Raw genomic sequence first — 23,691 nt, 5'->3', positions numbered from 1 at the left:
AAAAAAAAAAAAAAAAAAAAAAAAAAAAAACAGAAGAAACACTCCCCAGTTACAGAAAATGAGACTCCAATAGTGGGAAGCTGAGTCTGGGAGGTGGGTACTGCTCGGAAGTCAGGACTGTAGGACTGTAAGGACCACAGCTCTAGGGCTAACAGGACGTTAAATCAGCCCGCAGATGGGTGAAGGAAACCAAATCGATGACAGACAGGTCCCTCCATCCGCCCTCTCGCCCGGTCACCTTTGCCCCCTTTCTCCTCCTCCGACACAGTCTCAAACCCGAAGTGAGTTTCTGCGGCTCGCTTCTCTTGGGACAAGGACCGCGCACTCGGCGTGGCTCCGGGCCAGAATCTATGAAACCCGGGGAGCCTGGAATCTCCCGCTGCCCGCGACCACCCGGGGCAGCAGTAGCGCCAAAGACCACAGCTTCTGGGAGCCGCCATCTTGATATCACGGCGGCTGCGAGCGGAGGGCAGGTCGGGTTGCGTCACCAGCCGAGTGACGGCGACCGGCAGGAGTCAGTATTAGTAGAACGCACCCGAAAATGCCCGTTGTTAAGACATCATGTTTGGTTTAGGATTTGAAAACTTGAACAAGTGTACAACAGGTGTTCCCTAACAGAACTTAGAATTCACCAAGATGAGGGGAGCTCGGCGTGAGGCCCTAGTTGTGTCTGCTGCCAACCAGTACCTCTGCATCCCGCGTGCTAGAGTGCTCCACTTATGTTTTCTGGTGCAGAATCTGGCTGAAATTGAGGCATGTTGTTGTTAAAAGACCAAGATTAGGTGATCAAAAATGTTTTGGCTTTAATTATATGTATATGTATATACGTATGTATGTGTGTATGTATGTATACACACACACATACACACACATATTACTGTGTGTCTCTGAGGGTATGTGTATGTGAGTGTAGGTGCCTGTGGAGCCCAGAGGCATCTGATTTTTTGGTGCTGTAGTTCTAGGCAGGTGAGCCTTCTGATCTGGGTGCTGGTGATTAAATACCTGCGCTTTGCCTGAGTGATAGGCATCCTAACATGTGAGCCATCTCTCCGCTGCCTATGTGTTTTGGTTTTGATTTTTGTTTTTTAATCTGGAACTATCTTACATAGTCCAGGGTGGACCTGAACTCATAATATCCCTGGTTCAGTTTCATCCTGAGGACTGAGAACACAAGCCCGTGCTACTCCCATCCCTTTTTAGTGTCTTTTGGAGTTGGACTCAGGCCCTTGTGCACGCTTGGCCAAGATCGTGCCAGCGAACTACATCCTGGTGCTTTTTAAATGTATTCGATTTTGTTGTTGTTGATGTTGCTTGTTTTCTGGGACAGGGTTTCTCTGTGCAGCCCTGGCTGTTCTGTAACTCGCTCTATAGACCAGGCTGGCTTTGAACTCAGGTATCTGCCTGCCTCTGCTTCTGAGTGCTAAAATTAAAGGCATGCGCCACCACCACCCAGTGTACTTGATCTTTAACTTTTCATTATTTGTGTCTCACACGCACAGGCACACACATGCCAAGGTCCATGTCTGGAGGTCAGGAGATGATTTTCAGAAGTCAGCTCTCCATGGGCTCTGGGACTTGAACTCAGAACCTTGGGCTTGCTCAGCAAGCACTCTGACCTGCAGAATCACCTTGCCAGCCTTTATCTTTTATTTTTGAGATAGATTTCACTAAGTTGGCAAGACCTTGAACTCTGTCACCCTACAGGCTTTGAACTTTTGACCTTCCTGTGAGGAGGAATTAAAGGCCTGCATCACTAGGCATGGCTTCCTTTTATTTTTATTTATTTGTTAACGGAAAGAATAAGGCATTACAGACCATCTTGTACAAAAGCGAGCATAGAGGCTGCGAAATTTTTCTTGAATTTTTGTTTCTGTTTTAATTCCCCTTTCAAATGTATATTTTCTGTAAATATTTCAACAAGGAGAAAGTGCCAAGGATCCTAAAAAACTAATCTGAAATGAAAAGTCTCTTCTTGGTTTAATATAGCCCAGCAGATGGACACCTACTGCATTGGGAGTCTCTGCCCCTCTCTTCCATTTTTATGAATGGCAGAAGGAAGAAACTCATCCACACACTTAGAATTCTCCGGTCTTTGCTATGTGCAATAAAATTTCATCACAGAATTTTAGTACTCCCAGCACATCTACTTACGTGTAAGAATGGATCTCAGGATTTGGGGCTGTTCCTTCTGGACATCACATTACACTTTCTAACTGAAGCTCTGTGTGTGTGCGCGCGCGTGTGCGCGTGCATATGTGTGTGTGTGTGAGAGAGAGAGAGAGAGAGAGAGAGAGAGAGAGAAAGAGAAAGAGAGAGAGAGAAAGAAAGAGAGAGAGAGAGAGAGAGAGAGAGAGAGAGAGAGAGAGAGTCTATAAAGTGTAAAGAAAGCAGGACCTGATGGAGAAGCTCTGTAATCACAGATACTTGACCGGGTGTTGAGGTAGAAGAATCCTAATTCAAGCTCAGTATTGACAATTCAGTGAGACCTTATCTCGAAGTAAAAGGCAGAAAAAGACTGAGGTCAAGTCCTTGCCCAGCATGTCCAAGGCCCTAAGTTCAGTACCGAGGATCCCTTGCCCTATAAACAAAAACTGGGAGATCATTGCTTGTGAGGCCAAGGCAGGAATAGTAAGAGTGTAAGGTCAGGGGCTGTAGAGATGGCTCAGAAGTTAAAAGCACTGGCTGTTCTTCCAGAGGTCCTGAGTTCAAGTCCTAGCAACCACATGGTGGCTCACAACCATCTATAATGACATCTGGTGCCCCCAGAACTTAAAAAAAAAAAGGTTTGTTTGATGTGTATGAATATTTGACCTGCACGTATATAAGTGATTTTAAGTGTACTTCATGCGTATCTGGTGCCCTCAGAGGTCAGAAAGGGGCATCCGACACGTGAAACTAGGGATGGTTGCAAGCCACCCAGTAACCAAATCTCAGCTGCAAGAGCAGCAAATGCCCTTAACCACTGAGCCATCTCTTTTTTTCAATTTATTTATTATATACAACAGTCTGCCTCCATGTATGCCTGCAGACCAGAAGAGGGCACCAGATCTCATTACAGATGGCTGTAAGCCACCATGTGGTTGCTGGGAATTGAACTCAGGACCTTTGGAAGAGCAGCCAGTGCTCTTAACCACTGAGTCATCTCTCCAGCCCAGGAGAACCTTTCTAAATGATGCTTGCAGGCCAGTGAAATGGTTCAGAACCTAAAGGTGCTCCCTGCCAAGGCTAACAATCTGAATTCCATCCTGGTAGGAGAGAACTGATTCCCACAAGTTGCCCTCTTACTGTACATGTGAACCATGGCACATGCCCCATACACACACACACACACACACACACACACAGATTGGCTATGCTGGTATACATACACCTTTGCTTCCAAGTGGGTCTGTTTATAGAGAGAGTTTCAGGCCAGTCAGGACTACAAAGTGAGACCCTGTCTCAAACAAAACAAAACAAAAAACCCTGAAAGCCTAGGAGGCTGGTGAGACAGCTCAGCAATTAGAGCACTAGCTGCTCTTCTAGAGGACCTGGGCTTGATTCCCACACCCACATGGTGCAGTAGCTCCAGTGCCAGGAGACCCAATGCCTCTTCTGGCCTCTAGAGGTGCTAGGCACGCGCATCATGTGCAGACATACATTTAAAAATGAAATAAATGAAAATTGAAAAGTATGCTCCTCTTGGTCTGCATTCTACTTTAACTGTGGTTTCTCCCATACTATATAATGGCTCGTATACTATATGATAATAAAAAACCAGAGAGTTTCAAATTAGAGTTTGATTCCTGCCTTTTTTTTTTTTTTTTTTTTTTTTTTACACGGGGTTCACCATGTATCCCCGGCTGGCCTGAAACCCAGAGAGCTCTCTGCCTCTGCCTCAAGATGGATTTTTAATATTTATAAATCATGTGTAGCCGGGCGGTGGTGGCGCACGCCTTTAATCCCAGCACTCGGGAGGCAGAGGCAGGCGGATCTCTGTGAGTTCAAGACCAGCGTGGTCTACAGAGCTAGTTCCAGGACAGGCTCCAAAGCCACAGAGAAACCCTGTCTCGAAAAACAAAAAACAAAAACAAACAAACAAAAAAACAAAAAAACAGACTAGAAGGCATTGGATCCCCTGGAGCCGCAGTTCCAGGTGGCTGGGAGCTGCCTAACTCAACAGAGCTCAGGTCCTCTTGAAGAACAGCACAGTCTCTTAGCCACGGAGCCATCTCTCCAGCCATGCTTTATTATTCTCCCCATCTCACCCCGCCCCATGATACTGGGGATCAAACTCAAAGTTTTGCCCATGCAAGTACCCTCCCATTAAGCTATACTCTCTCATTCATTCTCTCTCTCTCTCTCTCTCTCTCTCTCTCTCTCTCTCTCTCTCTCTCATATGCGACTTAATCTCACTATATAGCATAGGCTACCCTTACATTCTATATTTTCTGTTTTGGTTTCTTGAGTGTTAAGACTACAGGCATGTACCAATCTGGTTGCTAAAATTCCACTAATCTTCTGAGGGAGTAGCTCATAGGTTGAAAACTTGATCGTGTGTACGGGGCTCTGAATTTGATCCATAACACCATTTAAAAAAAAATTAAAAATGGAGTTCTTCTGTGTGTCGTGTGTCCTCTACTTGGCAGCATTTTTTAAAAAGATTATTTATTTATTACATGTACAGTATTCTGCCTGCATGTGTACCTGCACCCCAGAAGAGGGCACCAGATTTCATTATAGATGGTTGTGAGCCACCATGTGGTTGCTGGGAATTGAATTCAGGACCTCTAGAAGAAGAGTTAGTGCTCTTAACCACTGAGCCATCTCTCCAGCCCACTTGGCAGCATTTTTTAGAAGTCCTCTGCATAACTAGCATATCCTCACTTAACTATACCATGTCATTTCCCTCTTACTGATTTTTACATATGATGCAGCTTGCGTGCATTATGAATGTTTTCCCACATATGCACATGTGTACGGAGTTCTGAGCTGACGCTGAGTGTCTTCCTCCATGACTCTCCACATTCTTTACTGAATGAGGGTCTCTAGGTGGACTCGCCATTTCAGCTAGTCTGGCTAGCCAGTCTGCTCTGGACATTTCCCCATCTCTGCCTCCTATGCGCTGGAATTGTAGGCGAGCCATCACACTCCACTTGGGTTTTTATAATTTTTTGTGTATGGGTGTTTTGCCTGTATGTATATCTGTGCACCATGTGTTTGTTTGGTACCAGACAAACACCCATACACCTTTTTTAAAAAAAAAAAAAAAATTGTCCAGCCCTTGGCAGGCAGAGGCTGGAAAATTTGTGAATTTGAAGCCTGGTATACACAATGAGTACATAATGAGAACAATTAAGGCTATCTGGTGAAACACTGTCTTAAAAACAGGAATGTGGGAGGAAGTGAGGGAAGAAAGGAAAAAAGGGAAGAGAGAAAAATCAATAGTAATAACAAGTCTTACATAGGTCCCTCCCCTGGGGACCCATTACTGGACCCGGATGTTGGCAAAAACTACACTTCCCGGAATGCACCACGCGCACACGGCGACTATATAAATAGTCCATCCGGGTTCTTTGGGATGCTGTTTGGCGACTCGTCGCCATTCCCGGAGCACCTCGGCCTCGGCCCAGAGGCGAGTGTCGGACGCTGTGTCGGAGACTCCGGTCCCCGGCACCGAGACAGCCAACCCTCTCTCCTGCCCCGCGGCGGGAGAGCGTGTCCGGCCGGCCGGCGGGGCTCGCGACCCTCCCGCACCTCCCCTTCCCCCGCAGCCTCCGCCCCGCCAGGCCCGGCCCGGACCTCCGAGCCCCGGCCTCCTCCTCCTCCAGTCACCGCCGCCGCTGGGCCCAAAGCCCCACCTGTCGCTTCTCCTTCCATTTTGAGAAGCCGAGGAAGGAAACAAGGAAAAATGTCGCCATGAAGGCCGAGAACCGCTGCCGCCGCCGACCCCCGCCGGCCCTGAACGCCATGAGCCTGGGTCCCCGCCGCGCCCGCTCCGCTCCGACCGCCGTCGCCGCCGAGGCCCCCTTTGATGCCGCAGAGCTCCCCCAGCGCCGCCGCCACCGCCTCCGACATGGACAAGAACAGCGGCTCCAACAGCTCCTCCGCCTCCTCGGGCAGCAGCAAAGGGCAACAGCCGCCCCGCTCCGCCTCGGCGGGGCCGGCCGGCGAGTCTAAACCCAAGAGCGGTAAGAGCCAGCGGAGGTCGGGTCTGCGGGGTCACTTGGGGACAAACGACCCTCCCTTCCCTCGTCCTGAGGTCCAGTGTGTACGATTAAGCTGATCTGCACCGCGTGGTTAATTTAGGCCCTTGCATTCATATTCAAAACAGCTGGCTGAAGTAGGCGCTATTCTTAGCCCCATTTTGCAGGCAAGGAATCTGAGATTTAGAAAGGGTTAAGGTCATCCAGGTAATAAGTACCTCACTGCAGGCTTTAAGACCTAGGTGGTTTTTGTGACTCATCAGGCCATGCTCCAAAACCACTGAGTTTGTGTTGGATTAACATTGGGTAGCATTCCAGATTAAATAAGAGAGGGTGAGGCCCGAGGGTTCTGGCTCCAGAGCTGCTCCTTTAAGAGGACGCATCGTGGAATGGTAAAGCGTGCGGAGACTGTATTCAGTCTTTTTAGGTTTAGTCCTTGAGTTTGCCTTACCTGTAAAAGAGTGCAAGAAGTAAATGAGCAAAGTACTTGGGGTACTCGACAACTACTTGCACCAAAAACATTATACCAATTTGTGTGTGGTTATAGGTGTTTTGCTTTCACGGGGAAATATGTCATTAATATGTGCTTAATATTAACATAGCGTATGATAAGTTAACGATCATGCACAAAGTACTGGGCTGAACTTTTCTCTCTGTTGTCGCTATTCTAATTGTTTATCCAGTGTAGCAAGGTGGAGTTGTTCCCTTCTAGAGAATAAACTGAGACTGTAGGTTGTTGGGAATTGGCAGAATCCTCAGTCCAGCCTTCTCCATCATGTTTCAGAACTATGTACAAATCCTTGTTCTCTTTTAGACTTTCAACATATTAGCTATAATAGCAATGTGGGGTTTTGTTTTTGAGATTGTAATTTAATTCTAGTGTTTCTCCTTCCCTTTCCTCCCTCCAAAGCTTCCCATATAACCTGCCCCTTCTCCTTCAAATTCATGGCCTCTTTTTTTCATTAATAGTTTTTGCTTGCATATATGTATTTTTGTGTATGTACATATATATATTTTTGTGTGCGTATATATCAGTGAACATGCCAGACTAGATGGGGGACGCCTACAAGGCCTCAACCCTACACAAAGGACTACAGGCAACTTAGTAAAACTGGGAGAAGGAGAGGTGATCTCCAGGGAAAAGCACACTGGTTGTCAGTGCTCAAACAATCAGCCCTAGGAAACCGTAAGTGCAAGTAACTTTATATGGACTCAGAGTAGGTGTATGTGACAGGGAACCTTTGGAGGTAACAGTCTGATTCAAAAAGCTGCAGGCCAGAGATGTGATAGAGCTACTTGTATACTTGCCTAGAGTATACAAGGGCCTGGGTTTGATCCTTTCCACCCCTCCGATTTAAATTAAAAGGAAGATTATTAAAAAACACACACACACCAAATTTTTAAGGTTTACTGACTTTGAGATTTTCTCTGCAGGGTGACAAACTCCTTTACCAGTTGAGGGCTTGCAGAATTTGCCTGCAGAGACCAGTTGTCACCATCCATGATATACTAGTGTTTTAAATATCTAAGGAAGAATTAGTGTAACTTCAGGCCAAGTCAGGAATTTCAACTGAATGTAGTTAGTGGCTCACACCTGTAATCCCAGTGCTCAGTTGCTGGAGAAGGACCACCTCAAATTCAAGGCCAGTTTGTGCGGAACAGGGAGTCCTACACTGCCTGGGCTATAGAGTGAGTCTCTGCTTCAAGTGTCAACAGTTTATTTATTTAACCCTGGGTGTCCTAGAACTCATTCAATAAACCAGGCTGGTCTTGAACTCAAGATCTGCCAAAACTCTTGTTTCTTTGAAATAAGGTCTTCCTGCATAGCTTTGGCTGGTCTCAGACTCTGAGGGTTACCTGTCTGTGCCTCAAGTGCTGGAATTAAAGGTGTGTGCCACCACACCTGCTTGCTTATTTGTTTTAGTCTGGATGGTACTGTGCAGCTGAGGTTGGCCTCAGACCCTCCTCCTTCCTCAGCCTGGAATTGCCGGTTTACACTTAGCCTGCCCAACTGAAATGTTTTTATATAGTTTAACTTTAAATATTAGCCAGACGGTGGTGGCACATGCCTTTAATCCCAGCACTAGGGAGACAGGCAGGCGGAGCTCTGTGAGTTCTGAGGCCAGCCTGGTCTACAAGAGCTAGTTCCAGGACAGTTCTAGTGAAACCCTGTCTCGAAAAACCAAAAAAAAAAAAAAAGAATTATATATATATATATATTTATATTATATATATACACACACATGCAGTATTTAGTTATGTACATTTTTGCTGGAGAGTCAATATCCTCTTGTTTTAGTCTCCCTTTTTATTATGCCACGTATGAGAGGGACATTTATTTATTTACTATCATTCACAGAGATCCACTTGGCTCTGCTCAGCTTTTTTTCTAAAATATGGGTTCCAGTGATCAAACTCAGGTCTCAGGTCCTCAAGCATATTCACTGGGTGCCTTTAATAACTAAGCTACCTCACTGGCATAATAAATTTTTTTTCCTACGTATATTTATTTGGGATAGGTGGTCAGGCTTGGTGTCAAGCACCTTGACCAGCTGGAATTAAAACTGGCCCTACTTTTGATCTCCAGACTGGAGAGACTACAAAAGACTTTTGTTGTTTTTTTCTCAAGACACTGTTTCTCTGTGTAGCTTTGGAGTTCAGGGAACTTGCTCTGTAGACCAGGTTGGCCTCAAACTTAGAGATCCACCTGCCTGCATCTCCTGAGTGCTGGGATTAAAGATGTGTGCCACCATTGCCCAGCCGTACAGAAGACTTGGGTTTGGTCCTCCGCCCCACAATGTTCTGGCCTCCATAGTCACAAACATACATGTGTACAGCCATGTATGCAAACAAAACACCCATATACACATAAAAAGTAAAATAAGGTGGTGACACCTTTAATCCCAGCACTTGGGAGGCAGAGGCAGGCAGATACCTGTGTTCTAGGACAGTCTTCTCTCCAGAGTGAGTTCTGAGACAGGCTCCGACGCTACAGAAAGAAAACAAAACAAACGAATTGCAAGCTGTAAATGAAGCCGAGTGCAGTGGGCACAGTGTATAACCCAACACCTTGAAGCACCATGAGTTTGATGGCCACACTAGGCTATAAACAAGCTTCAGGGCAGCCTGGTTACATGATAAGACCCTTTACCAAGCCAAATGAGAAACACTGCATCTGAGAGCACTGCCGATGAAGCCAGTGTTGAGAACTGATGCAGTGACTTTGAGATATGCACTGACCAGAGGCTAGTTTTAAGAGTATTCCAGAGGCTGACTCATTGTTGAAAGGACCTCTTGAATTTCAGAGTCCTGACTTGGAATAGAAGCGTGAAATGAAAGATACGGTTTCACTTTCTTTTGCCAGTGCAAATCACACACACACACAAAACTTACTTGGTTTCTACAGACAGTGTCATGTCTCTAAAACCGAATCCCCTTCTGCCTTGAACTCCCTGATCCTCCTGTCTCCATCTTCCAAGTACTGGAACCTAGGGCATCACCACCACTAGCTTAGTTTTTCCTTTTTTGTCTCTCTTTTGTCCCATATAAAAGAACCCCTTGGTATCTATAAACTGTGTAAGTTATAACTAGTCATTTGCTTTCTTTCTCTTTCTTTATTCTCTCTCTCTCTCTCTTTTTTTTTTTTTTTTTTTTTTTTTCTCTGTAGCTCTTTGGAGCCTGTCCTAGAACTAGCTCTTGTAGACCAGGCTGCCTTGCCTTCTCTTAAGTCTATTTTGGGCCCCCTGGGTCCTAGACATTCTTTTCATTTATTTTTATTTTATTATTTATTTTTAATTTAGTTTTTTGAGACAGGGTCTCTCTGATAGCCCAGGATGACCTGGAACTTACTGGTACACCAGGCTGGCCTTGAACTTGAACTCACAGAGATCTGCCTGCCTCTCCCTTCCCAGGATTAGTCATTTGTGCCTCTACATCTGACTCCTTGTTTTATTTTAAGGGTAGAGGTAGGTAGGTAGGTAGGTGTGTGTGTGTGTGTGTGTGTGTGTGTGTGTGCGCGCACACACAAGAAGGCCGGAAGAGGACATTGTATTACCTGAAGCTAGAGTTAAGAGATGGTTGTGAGTTACCCAGTGTTGCTAGGGACAGAACTTGGGTCCTCTGGAACAAGAGCATGAGGGACTCTTAACTACATCTTTAGCCCTCTTATATGTTTATTTTTGGCACTGGGTACAGAACCTAGAATCTCGTGCATGTTGGGCAAGGACTTGACCATTGAGTTTCATCTCCAGCCTATTTTATTTTATTTATTTTATTTGAGAATTAACTGAGATGGGCTAAAACTGAGTTTGCAGCCAAGCAAGCAGGCCTTGGACTTTGGACCTCCCGAGTAGCTGAGGTCACAGGCCTGTGCTGCCAGTCCTATCTTGCTTGGCCTTCCCCTCCTACCTCTTTTCTTTAATTTCTTAGTCTTGGTCTTGTTTCATTGTTTAGGCTTCCTTGGACTCTCATCTTTCTGTCTTCTTGCCCTTAGTCCCCTAAGAACTGTAATGCCCGGCAGCATTCATAAACTCTAGAAGTGACCCTGATGTACAGCTCGAATTGGGAACCACCATTCTGAGGTTTAAAACTTGACCAGAAAGCAAAATAACAGAAATGGGAAAAATAAAAATAAAAATGGAGGAGACAAAAAAAAGTTTCTTCTAGGAACTTGACTTGTTTTTCAGAATCTAAAGTGGATCCTCTTGTTTGTTCAGAGAGAGGAGGGCAGTTCCTACCTGAGTTGTTCACCAGCATGTCCTGGAAGCTGTCTACAAAACATCTCAAAAATAGCACTGTGCGTTTGTTTTATCTTCCAGTCCCAGGCAGGACAGTACCATTAATCCTCGGCTACCTGTTGCCTGGGTTTAGAGATAAGAGCCAGTTTCTAACTTGAGATGTCTCCCTTTAGGCTTTGAGGTCTTTGGAAGACAAGAGAAGGGAGTTGATTTTAGGGCCTGAAATTCTGAATTCTTATGTGGTCAGTTGTTGTAATCTGATTTAGAAATAAGCAGTTCACTGTCCATCGCTGAGTGGTTTTTAAGTATTAGGAAACCGTTTCTCTGAGAGTGTGGTAATAAATGAAGAAACAAACAGTCTTACCAAGTGCCAGTTTATCTTGATAAAGTCTTCTCAGTGTAGCATTTGGCTTCATTCTTGAAGATACTGTGAGGTATCTTTTGTTTGTTTGTTTGCTTTTAGAGACAGGGTTTTAACCACCCTGGCTGCCCTGGACCTTGTTTGTATACCAGTCTGACCTTGAACTCACAGAGTTCTGCCTCTGTCTCCCAAGTGCTGGGATTAAAGGTGAGCTTCACCACTGCTCAGCCCAGGTATCTATCTATCTTTTTTTTTTTTTTTTTTTTTTTGGTTTTTCGAGACAGGGTTTCTCTGTAGCTTTTTTGGTGCCTGTCCCAGAACTAGCTCTTGTAGACCAGGCTGGCCTCGAACTCCCAGAGATCCGCCTGCCTCTGCCTCCCAAGTGCTGGGATTAAAGGCGTGCGCCACCCCCCCACACCCACCCACCCCCCCCCAGGTATCTTTCTTATATAGGATCCCCAACCCCCTATTTTATGTACCAGAGACCAAACCTAGGGCCTTGTATGTTCTGTTAGCATCAGATAAGGAGGTTTAGAGAATATGTTTTCCTTGTTTCTCTCTCTCTCTCTCTTTCTTTCTTTCTTTTCTTCTGAATCTGGAAAGAGGACTCTGCAGTTAAGAGCATTGAATACTCTTCCAGAGGACTCAAGTTCATTTCCCAGAACCTACATGGCAACTCATATCTGTTAGTAACTCCAGTTTCTGGATCTGTCACCCTCCTCTGGCCTCCCTGGGCACCAGGCATACATGTGCTACAACAAACATACTTGTTTTTGAGATAGTCTCATCCTGTAGTCTAGATTGGTTTTATTTCAGTCCTCTGCCTCTCCGAGTGCCACGGTTATAACTCTGCACAACAGGTGGTGGCTTAGCTCTGATTTCTACTTGCTACCTACCACTGCTGCTGTTCTTGATAATAACTGTTGCTGACTGTCATACGCTTACTACTAGACAAGTGCTGGATTACTGAGCCAGACTCCATCCCCAATTCCAACTAGTAAATTCTGGTTAATATCTGTAATTAAGGCATGGATGTGGTGTGGCAGTTTTCTGTGATGGCCTGCTTTATGCTTTACTCTTACTGCTGCCATCTCCTGGAGCTTGTAGTCATGATCCCTTGGCTGCAGCTGGTTAGGTTTGGAGCGCCTGGTGTGTCATTCTTCCCATAAAGTGTGAGTGCTTTCAAAATTAGGATTTATGGACTGGTAAGATGGCTAGTAGATAAAGGTGCTTACCACCAAGCCTGACAACCTAAGTTTGATAAATCCTTGGGACTGTATGATAGAAGAAGAGAACCAACTTCGGCAAGTTGTCCCTTGACCTCGACGTGCACACTGGGATTAAAGGTGTACAGATGGCTGTGAGCCCTTATGTGGTACACACACACACACACACACACACACACACACACACACACACACTTTGGAAAACTTTTTGTTTATTTGAACCTGTTTTTCTAAGACAGGTTTCTGTGTAGTCCTGGCTTTCCTGGAATTCATTCTGAAAACCAGGCTGGCCTTGGACTCAGAGATATTCCCGCCTCTGCTTCCAAGTCCTGGGATTAAAGGCATGCGCCACCACCACTCAGATCAGTTATATATATTATTTTCTGTGTACGAGTGTTTGTTGTTTCACCTGCACGTATGTCTTTGATCTACATGTATGCATAGTGCTCAAGGGGGCCAGAGGAGGGTGCCAGACACTCTTGAACTGGAGTTACAGATGATTCTAATCCCATGTGGATGCTGGGAATTAAAACTGCGGCAGTGGTAATGCACGCTTTTAATTCTAGCACTTGAGAGGCAGAGGCAGGCAGGTTAGTCTCTTTTGAGTACAGTGTTTTGAGCACCAGACCTCATTACAGATGGTTGTGAGCCACGATGTGGTTGCTGGGAATTGAACTCAGTACCTTTGGAAGAGCAGGCAATGCTCTTAACCGCTGAGCCATCTCTCCAGCCCCTCAGACTGGCTTTGAACATCAGTTTTCTGCCTCTGCTTCCTAAGTGCTAGGGTTATAAGGGGAGCCACAGCTCTTGGCTGTTTATTTTGTTCTTTGCTTTTACATGTATGTGATGTATACAAGTGTATAAGCTTGTTTGTATGTAGGTGCACAGGTGTGAAGTTGCTGTCAAATGTTGTCCTTGATTGCTCTCATTTATAAATTGTATTGTTTATAGATTGAGGCAGGGCCAGCCATTTTCTCCTGGGATTATAGGCGTTGTCATTACTTGCCTAGCTTTCACATGGATTCTGGGGATCGGAGCTTTCAGTGAAGCACTCTTACCTACTGAATCACCTCCTCAGCCCCTTTACAGTTTTTGATTCTTGGTCTAGGGAGATGGCTCACTAAGACAACCTGGTGCCAAGCCTGATGATTGTAGGCGTAAGTCACAAACAATGCCACACCAGTTTGGAATTATGATTAATAGGGTGGTATTTATTTAAAGGGGAAAAAACTTACAGATCACCCAGCTGCGCAACCAGGAAGGGAGTCTAGTCGCCCGACTCTGAGCAGGGAGAGAGGGAGAGGGAGAGGAAGAGAGAGAAGGGAAGTAGCCCCTTTTTTTCAAGGGAGAGAGACCACGCCCCAATGGGCTGGTATCTCAGCGGCTATAGGCTGGAGGAGAGGAAGGACCTCCTGCAACAGATGACCATACTTTTTTCTCCAGAGCCTGCACAGTGGTAGGAGAGAACCCATTCCCACAGTTGCCCTTCTCACTCTACACGTATGCTGTGGCATGTGCATAGAGACACGCAGAATAAATAGCATGTAATAAAATTTAATCCAGAATTTCATTGTATAACTATATAACCAAAATTTGCCTGGAATTCACCATCTAGCACAGGCTGACCTTGAGCTTTTGGATGATCTTCCTGCCTCAGCCTCCCAAATGGGTAAATCAACAGGTATGAGCCACTATGACTGGCTGAAGACTAGAGATATATGAAATTGCTCATAAAGTAACAAAAGAATATTTTGTATGCAACATGTGGCAAGTATATAAAAAGAAGCCAGGCATGGTGAGGGTGTGCCTGCAGTCTCAGTGCTCAGGGGCTGAGGCAGGAGGAAAGTTCAGTTCTAAGACAGTCTGGCCTGTAGAGTAAAGCCCTAGCTCACAGAGCAAAAAGGGGAGAAAGGAAATTTGAGCATTTAATGAAGTAGTAGTTCATGGGTACTTTCAATTGTTTTATATTTTTATAATTCGGTGTGTATTCTTCTGAATATGTTAATGAATATGTAATTCTTTTATGTAATTGAAGAAAAAAGCCAGAAACATTTTTTGAGAGGAAGTAATTAGAGCTGATCTGATGTTCTCCTAGAGCTCAGCTTTTGGTCTGTCAATTTGTTTTGTGACAAACTGTCTCTTGCCTTGGCTGTCCTGCAATTTACTGTAGACCTTGTTGGCCTCAAGATCTCCCTACCTCTACCTACTGAGTGGTAGTAGTAAAGGCATATGACATCATGCCAGGCCTTGTTTTGACTGTGTCCTTTGCTTTACAGAAGCTTTTCAGTTTCAGGAGGTCCCATTTATTAATTGTTTCTCTCAGTGTCTGTGCTGCTGGGGTTATATTTAGGAAGTGGTTCCCTGTGCCAATGCATTCAAGTGTACGTCCCACTTTCTCTTCTATAAGGTTCAGTGTGGCTGGCTTTATGTTGAGGTCTTTGATCCATTTAGACTTGAGTTTTGTGCATGATGATAGATATGGCTCTATTTTCATTTTTCTACATGTTGATATCCAGTTATGCCAGCACCACTTGTTAAATATGCTTTCTTTTTTCCATTTGATATTTTTTGCTTCTTTATCAAAGATCAGGTGTTTGAAGATGTGTGGATTAATACCGGGTCTTCTATTCTGTTCCATTGTTCCTCCTGTCTGTTCTTATGACAATACCAGGCTGTTCTCAGGACCTGGCCTTGTTTTATATGCTTACTGGATATATCTGCTAAAGCCTAGGTTATCCTTCTGTAGAGTTTGTACAGAATTCTACACTATAGTAAACTCAAGGGCAGTGTCTGCCTTGTTCCTGTCAGGCCTCCAGAACAGATCCATTCCTTTAGTACAGAATGACTGTCCCGAAACCAAACAAAGCCCTGCCTTGCTGTGGTTGGTTTTTCTTAAAGCACCAAGGCTCTGGTCTAAGCTTAGCTTTTTTTAGAGGTTGTGGTAAGGCACATTTTCCTTATTTATTAATAAATATAACTCTTCTAGAAGATAAATCAGCCATGCAGGTGGAAAAACATAAAAACTTATTACTGTTTCCTTTTGCTTTCAGATGGAAAGAACTCAAATGGATCCAAGCGTTACAGTCGCAAGCGTGAACCTTCCTACCCCAAAAATGAAAATTTTAGCAACCAGTCCCGTCGCTCCAATTCACAGAAAAGCAAAACTTTTAACAAGATGCCTCCTCAGAGAGGTGGTGGCAGCAGCAAACCCTTTAGCTCTTCTTCTAATGGTGGAAGACGAGATGAGGTATGGAACCCAAGAATGGCCTTACAGAGCTTTGTTTTGGTTTGGTTTTTCCTTCCGCAGAAGGAAAGAAAGAGAGGGAGAGAGCAGGTATTCAAGCTGTCCTTAGAAGCTGAAGGTTAGTCAGACCTGGAACCTTGCCTCTTTTTCTCCCCTAGGGGCTGTGAAAACCAAACCTCCTGGTGGGGGGGAGAGACTTCACTGTCACCTTTGAGAAAGGAAAGCAGATGTGTATTGTCCTTTACTATCACTGTTGCATTTTATGTGCCCTTTGGACTACTTAAGAAACGATTCACTGTAGTGATATTTGCTTTACAGAGTAAATGTCCTTAGTCCCAGACACCTGTCTTTAGGAGTTCCTTAGATTGTTGTTGAGAATAAAGATTCTTGATATGGAGGGTGTTCTAGCTGCTAGATTTAGGAAGCAGCATAAGTACTAATGGAGAAGACACTGCTCAGTGTCCTGTTGTTTGACTGTCTGTGCTGTGTAGCCATTACAGAACAAGACAGATTTAGTAGATGTACTTGTAAAAGGATTACTTAATTGTTGGGATTGTGCCAGCAACAACTGAGGAGTTTGAAGTGCAGCGTTAGACAAAGTATTCACTCTTTGTCCTTTAGGGGCTAATTCTCTAGTCTGGCATGTCAGTCACAAGTAAGTATGCTATATACCTGATGGGCTAAACAGTGTGGATGGGGGAGAAGGGGAAAGAATTAAAAAAAAAAAAAATTAAGTGCTAGAGGAACTCTTGTTCTGTGTGGTACTTTATTTTTTCTTCCTTTTTTTTTTTTTCCATAGTGTCTTTTTGAGAGGTATCACTGTATGGCCTAGTCTGCTGTAGATCACAGGCCTGTGCCATCAGTCAAGCTGCAGAGGTAGATTCTAAGAGAGAGCTGAATGAAGCAAAGGAACACTGCTAGAATTTAAAACTGCAGAACCATGCAGGGAGTACCACAGGGTGTTGTGGGGAGCAGTAAAGAGTTGTAGGGAGTACTACGGGGTGTTGTAGGGAGCTCTACAGCGTGTTGTAGGGAGCATTACAGGGTGTTGTAAGTTGCTCAGACTCAAGCACTGATTTCTGAATAGGAAGAAGCCAAATAAGGGGTACAAAGCACTGAGAGCCATTGAGAAATGCTTGTCACTTTGCTCAAGTACTGCTGTTGAGTAAGACTAGACTAGAAAATGTGAAGGTTGGTCAGTAGGTCATTAGCCTTGGGTCATTTGGGTGGAATGATGACAAAAATGTGCTTGGCCTAGAGTCGTGGGACAGTGGGAGGATGGGAAGAAGAAATGGCAGCATAGCCAGTAATTTGCTACCTGTGCTATAAAGGGAAGTAGAGCAGTGAGGTGGTGGTTTAAGTGTGAGAGGAGCTGGAGAAAATGGCGTATCAGGAAGAGCGCTCTGCTGTTGCAGAAGGCTGTCTTTGTCAGCTCACAGTCCCCGTAACTCCAGTTCCAGGGGATTGTTGTTGGCCTCTGGCAACTGTACTCTGATTCACACACCCATATATAGACACAAACATATACACATAATTTTAAAAAATATTAATGGGATCTTGGGGTTTTTTTTGTTTTTTTTGTTTTTTGTTTTCTTGTTTTGAGATAGGGTCTCATTGTGTAGTCCTGGAACTCTGTGTAGACCAGATTGGCTTGAACTCACATAGATTCAACTACCTAGAATTCATTTGTTTTGAGGCAGGGTCTCACTGGATAGCTGTCTGATTGATCTGGAACTTATATGTAGACTAGGCTTAGACTCTCAGAGATCTGCCTACCTCTGTCTTCTGAGTACTTGGGATTATGGGCATGTAAGCCACCACAACTGGCTTAGTAAAACCTTTTTAAATTTTTTTTTTTTTTAAGTGTGAGTGCAGGAGAGATTTTCTAGTGAGGGATAGGGAAGTGACAGCCTATCTCCTAACAGGGAGGCTGATGAGAGCAAAAAAAATCACTCAGGGAAAATGGTTGAGGGCTTCACAGTGCCCTTGACTTAGTCATGTAGGAAGAAGCAACAGGGTTGGCATAAATGAGAGTCTTGCTGATTCAGCCACAGTAATGAGAGGGTGTGGCAGCAGGCTGTGCTATTCTTAATTCATGGTGCTTATTTTCTCAGTGTAAGGTGATCTGAGAGTGGGTTTGGGAGCTTGAGGGGTGAAGGGTTTTTTTGGGAGAGTAGGATGAATGGGCTGAAGTGTAATTGCAGTATGGCTGCTAGCAATGTAAGGGGCTACTCTATTGAGACTTCCTTGTGTGGCTGTATTCATGTTTCTGCACTGGAGCTGCTGGGGTCGAGGGGTAGGGAGGTATTCTTTAAATTCAGCAGATAGAAGAAGGAATCCTAGGAATTAAGACAGATAAGGAAAGGGAATTTGGGAGATTGGGTCTTGGTTCAGTGACCTGAGGGTAGAGGTAAAAAATTGGAATTAAGCAAGTGTGGAAGCACATACATACCTCTGATTTTACTTTGTCTGGAGACAGAGATAGGAGTGGGGTGGAGGTGGTGGGGTGGTGGACTGAGGTCTCTAGAATTCCAAGCAAGTCAGGACTACATAGTGAGACTTGTCTCAAACATAGACAATCCACAAACAAAATTGTGAGCACAGTGAGTTTCTGATTCAAGTGATGCTCAGGTATGACAGTGAAGAGATACGTTTGTCAACAGCATGGTCTGAACTGTAGAATGGTGCTGTCTAGTGGAAAGCAAGCTGCAGGCCTGTGGTCCAGTGTTTGGGAAACAGGAGCACGGATCCAAGGCTCTACAGCAAGACTGCCTCAGATGCAGTGCTCCTGCACGCCCCCTCCCCAAAGCCATGTATTTGTTTATTATTGTCTGTGTGAGTGTGTGTGCGTGCGTGAGTGCTCTGCCTGCATGTATGTCTGTGCAGTAGTCCTTGTGCCAGATACTGGAAAAGGCCAAAAGAAAGGTGTCAGATCCTCTGGAACTAGAGTTAGAATCTGTTGTAAGACGCTATATGGTGGCTAGAAATTGAACCTCTGCATCAGAAACAAGTGCTATTTTTTGAAATGGTCTCATTTTATAGCTTTGGCTGGCCTAGAGATTTGTAGACCAGGAGCTGGCTTGAATAGTAATGGTATTAAAAGCATGTATCACCACACCTGGGGAATTATTTTTTTTTTTTAAGCAGATCTACTGATCAAATCCAGGGCCTTGTACATGCTAGTCAGTGTTTTACCACTGAGCTATGTCCCCAGCTTCAGCAGCATGATTTTCTAGTTGTCACATTAGAAAGGTGGAAGGATAAGCTATACCAGGCTTTTTCTTTTTTCTTTTTTTAATATTTATTTATTTATTATGTATACAACATTCTGTCTGTGTGTATGTCTGCAGGCCAGAAGAGGGCACCAGATGTCATTACAGATGGTTGTGAGCCACAGTGTGGTTGCTGGGAATTGAACTCAGGACCTTTGGAAGAGTAGGCAGTGCTCTTAACCACTGAGCCATCTCTCCAGCCCCCACCAGGCTTTTTCTTTTGGGACCACCAGTCAGCTCCCAAATCATACTAAAGGCGTTTTCCTCTTTTCACTTTCATACATATCTTAGGCAAGCATTTAAACCAGTGTTCTACTGTTTTCAGCCATGTGGAAGCAGGATTGTGTTGATTTCTGCTATCGGTTGGTAAATTCTTTCAATCTAAAATATTGTCATTCTTTCTAGGTAGCAGAGGCTCAACGGGCAGAGTTTAGCCCTGCCCAGTTCTCTGGCCCTAAGAAGATCAACTTGAACCACTTGTTGAATTTCACCTTTGAACCCCGTGGCCAGGCAGGTCACTTTGAAGGCAGTGGACATGGCAGCTGGGGAAAAAGAAACAAGTGGGGACATAAGCCTTTTAATAAGGAACTTTTTTTACAGGCTAAGTGAGTATTTCCACTCCTAAAATGAAATTGAACCTACTTAGATGGGTTGAACTCTGTGAAGGAAACGTCCTCTAAACTCTTATGGGGGAAAAAATAGAAAAGAAATTGATGTTGTCTTTTTTTCCTGTCATGTTTCTGAATGGATGTTCTCAGCACTTAGAGAACATAGTGCTTGGTGTTACTTCCGGGGCTAGGAATGGTGTGTGGTCTGAGCCTTGGTATGCAGTGGACTGGGAAGAAATCATGGGTCCAGGGAGGGTGGGGACCACAGAAGAACAGTTTTGACTTAAGTGTTTGTGTGCTTAGCTTAGTAGAGGAAGAGCTGAGGTGCAAGCAAAGATCTTCCATGGTGAGCTCTCCTTGGACAGGCCAGTGTGGTTTAGCACTGTTTCCTCAGCTCTAATTGGACAGACCCTATGCTTTGCAGGGCACACTTGACTTTGAGTGCTGTGGTTCTTTCCCTTATGCAGTTCATACAATGTTTCTTAGGCTGTGGATTCTAGCTGGAGGCACCATTGTGAGTGGGAAACATGCCTTGACTTTTTCTCTCAAGGCTTTAACTCTAGTTACCAGGCACTTTTGATCAAATGGTTGCACAAAGTTAGCACTCTGGAGGCTGGAGTACTAGCTTCTGTTCTAGAGGACCCAGACTCCTGTTTTCTTTATTTTTTGACACAGGGGTTTTCTGTATAACCCTGATTGGCCTTAAACTTGCTTCTGCCTCCCGAGTGCTGGGATTAAAGGCATTCGCTGTCATCACCTGGTGAGGACCCAGGTTTTTTTCCCAGCACACACATAGTAGCTCACAGCCATCTGTAACTTGTTCCAGGGCGCCTGATGCCCTCTTTTAGCCCTGAGGGCACTACATCCAGCTGGTGCACAGGCTGGCAAAACACCCATACACACAAATTTATGTTAACCTTTATTTTTATTTAATAAACATAAGCAAACAAAAAAGTATGCACCCTGTTTTTCAGAGATTTTATTTTAAACTGTGTGTGCACATGAATGTTGGTGTTCAAAGTGGGACAGGCTTTCAGTTCCCCCAGAACTGGAGTTTTAGACAGCCTTGAGCCTCCTGACATGAGTGCTAGGAACTGAACTCAGGTTCTCTGCTAGAGCAGTATTTTCTTTTAAAGTGACATCTCTCCAGCATGTGTGTGTGTTTCTCGTGCACATGTGGAGGCCAACTGTTATGTTCTAGGAAGTTCTAGGAAGGCTCATTGCTAGGAACTGATAAAGATGGAGTAGGCAGGAAAGCAAGATTGGCTCTTGGGTATAAACCGAAGCATCATTGTGTACTTAAATGCAGACTGCTCTCAAATGATTGAGAATAGCTTTCTACTGCCTGGAAGATGAGCTGTATTCATAGGGTCCAAGGGTTGAGGGAGGAAGTCTCAGTCTGAGCTAATTTTAGTTCAAGGGAGAACAGCAGGGAACTTGGCTGGACTTGGAAGCAGAAGAAAACTTGATGGATTTGGGCATCTGCCCACTGAGTCTAGACTCCTCATGGAGCCAAGGCTCAGAGCTGTGGCTAATGTTTGGGGTCATGCTGCCACAGCCTCGCCTCAGCTGCTCTTCACCAGCATCATGATGGCCTCTGAGAGGTGACGAGTTTGTGCTGAGGCCCTGGTGATTCTGACAGTCTCCGTACCCTCTGTCTTTCCTGTTCTTTTTAGCTGCCAGTTTGTGGTGTCTGAAGACCAGGACTACACAGCTCATTTTGCTGACCCTGACACCTTAGTCAACTGGGACTTTGTGGAACAAGTGGTGAGTGGAGCAGCGTCAGCGGGAGAGCTAAAGAAAAGCTGTTAGCAAGCAGTGTTAAGTTAGGATACTTTTTTTTTTTTTTTTTTTTTTGAGGCAGGGTTTCTCTATGTAGCCCTAAGCCCTAGCTGTACTGGAACTCACTCTGTAGCCCAGGCTGGCCTCAAACTCAGAGATCTGCCTGCCTCTGCCTCCCAAGTGCTGGGATTAAAGGCGTGTACCACCACCGCCTAGCTTGGATATCAATTTTTGACTAGTCTTATGGCACATATTTTTCTGAGGTCAGTTTCTTGTTCCTCTTGGAGTTTATTTTGTTACCAAGTGGACTTGGGATATGGAAGGCTCTGCTCCAAGGGTATGTAAGCATTCCTTTCTATCAGTCACTTGCCAAGGAAGTCGTAACCAGGACTCTGTTAGAGGAGCTCTCAATACTTTCCTACCCAGGCTGAGCTCAGCTACATAGGCTTTTCTTTACTGGCAGCCCCTTGTTGTAAGTAGTATCAGATTATCAAGTGGTTGTATTTTCTGCAAAGCCATGCTTGCATTTTTTCTGGTTAGGTTATGAACTTGTGTTTCCTTGTTGATCCTAACGGTATATAATCTAGTTATTTTAAAATAATAAGTGCTATTACTTTTTATGTATGTTATTCTGACAAATTTGGACTCCTGTTACTTTAAAAATTTATACAGTCATCTAAGAATGACATAGAATGCTTAGAAGAAAAAACATTTTATATACATTGTTTAAAAAGCAAACACATGTAAAGTGAAGGTCTTCACTACTCTATTGGAAGATGATCAGTAAATTAAATGTGAACTTTTATGCCTCTGCTAAATATATATTTAAAAATTGTAGCCGGGGTAGAGAGGTGGCTCAGCTGTTGAACCAAAGGACCAGGGTTCAATTCCCAACACCCATATGGCAGCTTACAACTGTCTGTAACTCCAGTTCTGGGGGATCTGACTTCTTTACACAGACATACATGCAGGCAAAACACTAGTCACTGGTCATAAATAAAAATAAATAAATTATTGTAGCCAGGCAGTGGCGTTGCACACCTTTAATCCCAGCACTCGGAAATAGAGACAGGCAGATCTCTGTGAGTTCAAGGCCAGCCTGGTCTACAAAAGGAGTTCTAGGACAGGCTCCATGGCTACTGGAAACCCTGTCTTGAAAAACTAAAAATGTAAATGGAATGCTGTAATTTATGTCATTTTTGCCTGTAATGTAGACCCTCCAAGTGTCTGGTTAACTGTCCTATTTGATTAACCCATGATTGTGGCTTTCTTAATTTACTTAAAATGTGTTGTGCATCCTTATACTTGTACTATTAAACAGGTTTTATTTATTCTTTTTTTTGTTTTTCGAGACAGTGTTTCTCTGTAGCTTTGGAGCCTGTCCTGGAACTAGCTCTTGTAGACAAGGCTGGCCTCGAACTCACAGAGATTGATCTGCCTCTGCCTCTCCAGTGCTGGGATTATAGGTGTGTGCCACCACTGCCCGGAGCCTATGTATTTGTAAGTACACTGTGTGCAGGCCTGGTACCTGTATAGGCCAGAAAGGGGCGTTAGATCTCCTGGAACTGGAGTTACAGAGGGTCATGAGCTATATTGTGAGTGCTGGGAACTGAATCTGGGTCCTCTGCAAGAGAATGTCTTTTTATTGCTGTGATGAGACATGAATTATAGAAGAAACTGTTTGTTTGAGCACTTGCTTACAGTTTCCGAGGATACCTCCATGACTGTCCTGGAGGGGAACGCGGCAGCAGGCATGGTACTAGAGCAGTAGCTGAGAATTTACATGTTGAAACAACACCCAGCAAGCAGAGACAGAGCTAACTGGGAATGGCATGGAGGCCATTCTCATTCAGACCACACAGTGAAGCAGCAAGTGCTCTGACTGCTGAGCCGGCTCTCTAGCTGACTCTTCTGTTAGACAGTCTGGTAAAGAAGTGGTGAGATACAAGAGACTTTCTCAGCCTCTCCATAGTCAGTTCTGAAAGCAGTGATGTTCTGCTGTCATTGTGTTTCAGCGCATCTGTAGCCATGAAGTGCCATCTTGCCCAATATGCCTCTATCCACCTACTGCAGCCAAGATAACCCGCTGTGGACACATTTTCTGCTGGGCATGCATCCTGCACTATCTTTCACTCAGTGAGAAAGCCTGGAGTAAATGTCCCATCTGCTACAGTTCTGTGCATAAGAAGGATCTCAAGAGGTAAGACTGAGAGTCATTAGACCCTAGCCTGCTGCCTCCTCACTCTGCTTCATCTCACTCTGCTAAACGTCGTTGTC

General features: G+C 44.6%; 2 protein-coding genes across 5 annotated transcripts in view; one reads left to right on the top strand and one right to left on the bottom strand.

Moving 5' to 3' along the window:
- Coq5 (coenzyme Q5, methyltransferase) overlaps positions 1–471 on the bottom strand; it is a 31,123-nt gene extending 30,652 nt beyond the window's left edge. For both annotated transcript variants that reach the window (XM_050131557.1, XM_050131558.1), the window contains exon 1: positions 239–471. In XM_050131557.1, coding sequence (XP_049987514.1) covers positions 239–440 — 202 coding nt within the window. In that variant the 5' untranslated portion in view covers positions 441–471. The remainder of the gene's footprint in view (positions 1–238) is intronic.
- Positions 472–5,580: 5,109 nt separating this feature from the next.
- Positions 5,581–23,691, top strand: part of Rnf10 (ring finger protein 10) — a 32,016-nt gene continuing 13,905 nt past the window's right edge. Inside the window, exons 1-5 of one of the 3 annotated variants that reach the window (XM_050131547.1) lie at positions 5,581–6,170; positions 15,559–15,755; positions 19,430–19,629; positions 21,309–21,399; positions 23,430–23,614. In XM_050131547.1, the coding sequence (XP_049987504.1) occupies positions 6,014–6,170; positions 15,559–15,755; positions 19,430–19,629; positions 21,309–21,399; positions 23,430–23,614 (830 nt within the window). In that variant the 5' untranslated portion in view covers positions 5,581–6,013. The remainder of the gene's footprint in view (positions 6,171–15,558; positions 15,756–19,429; positions 19,630–21,308; positions 21,400–23,429; positions 23,615–23,691) is intronic. The other 2 variants (XM_050131546.1, XM_050131545.1) reach the window with 2 other exon arrangements.

The sequence above is a fragment of the Alexandromys fortis genome, unplaced genomic scaffold (genome assembly GCF_014885135.2).
Source record: "Alexandromys fortis isolate MF-2015 unplaced genomic scaffold, M_Fortis_MF-2015_v1.1 scaffold_382, whole genome shotgun sequence".
Classification (NCBI taxonomy): Eukaryota; Metazoa; Chordata; class Mammalia; order Rodentia; family Cricetidae; genus Alexandromys; species Alexandromys fortis.
Note: the sequence above shows the minus strand (reverse complement) of the source record. Positions and strands in the feature narration are given on the sequence as shown.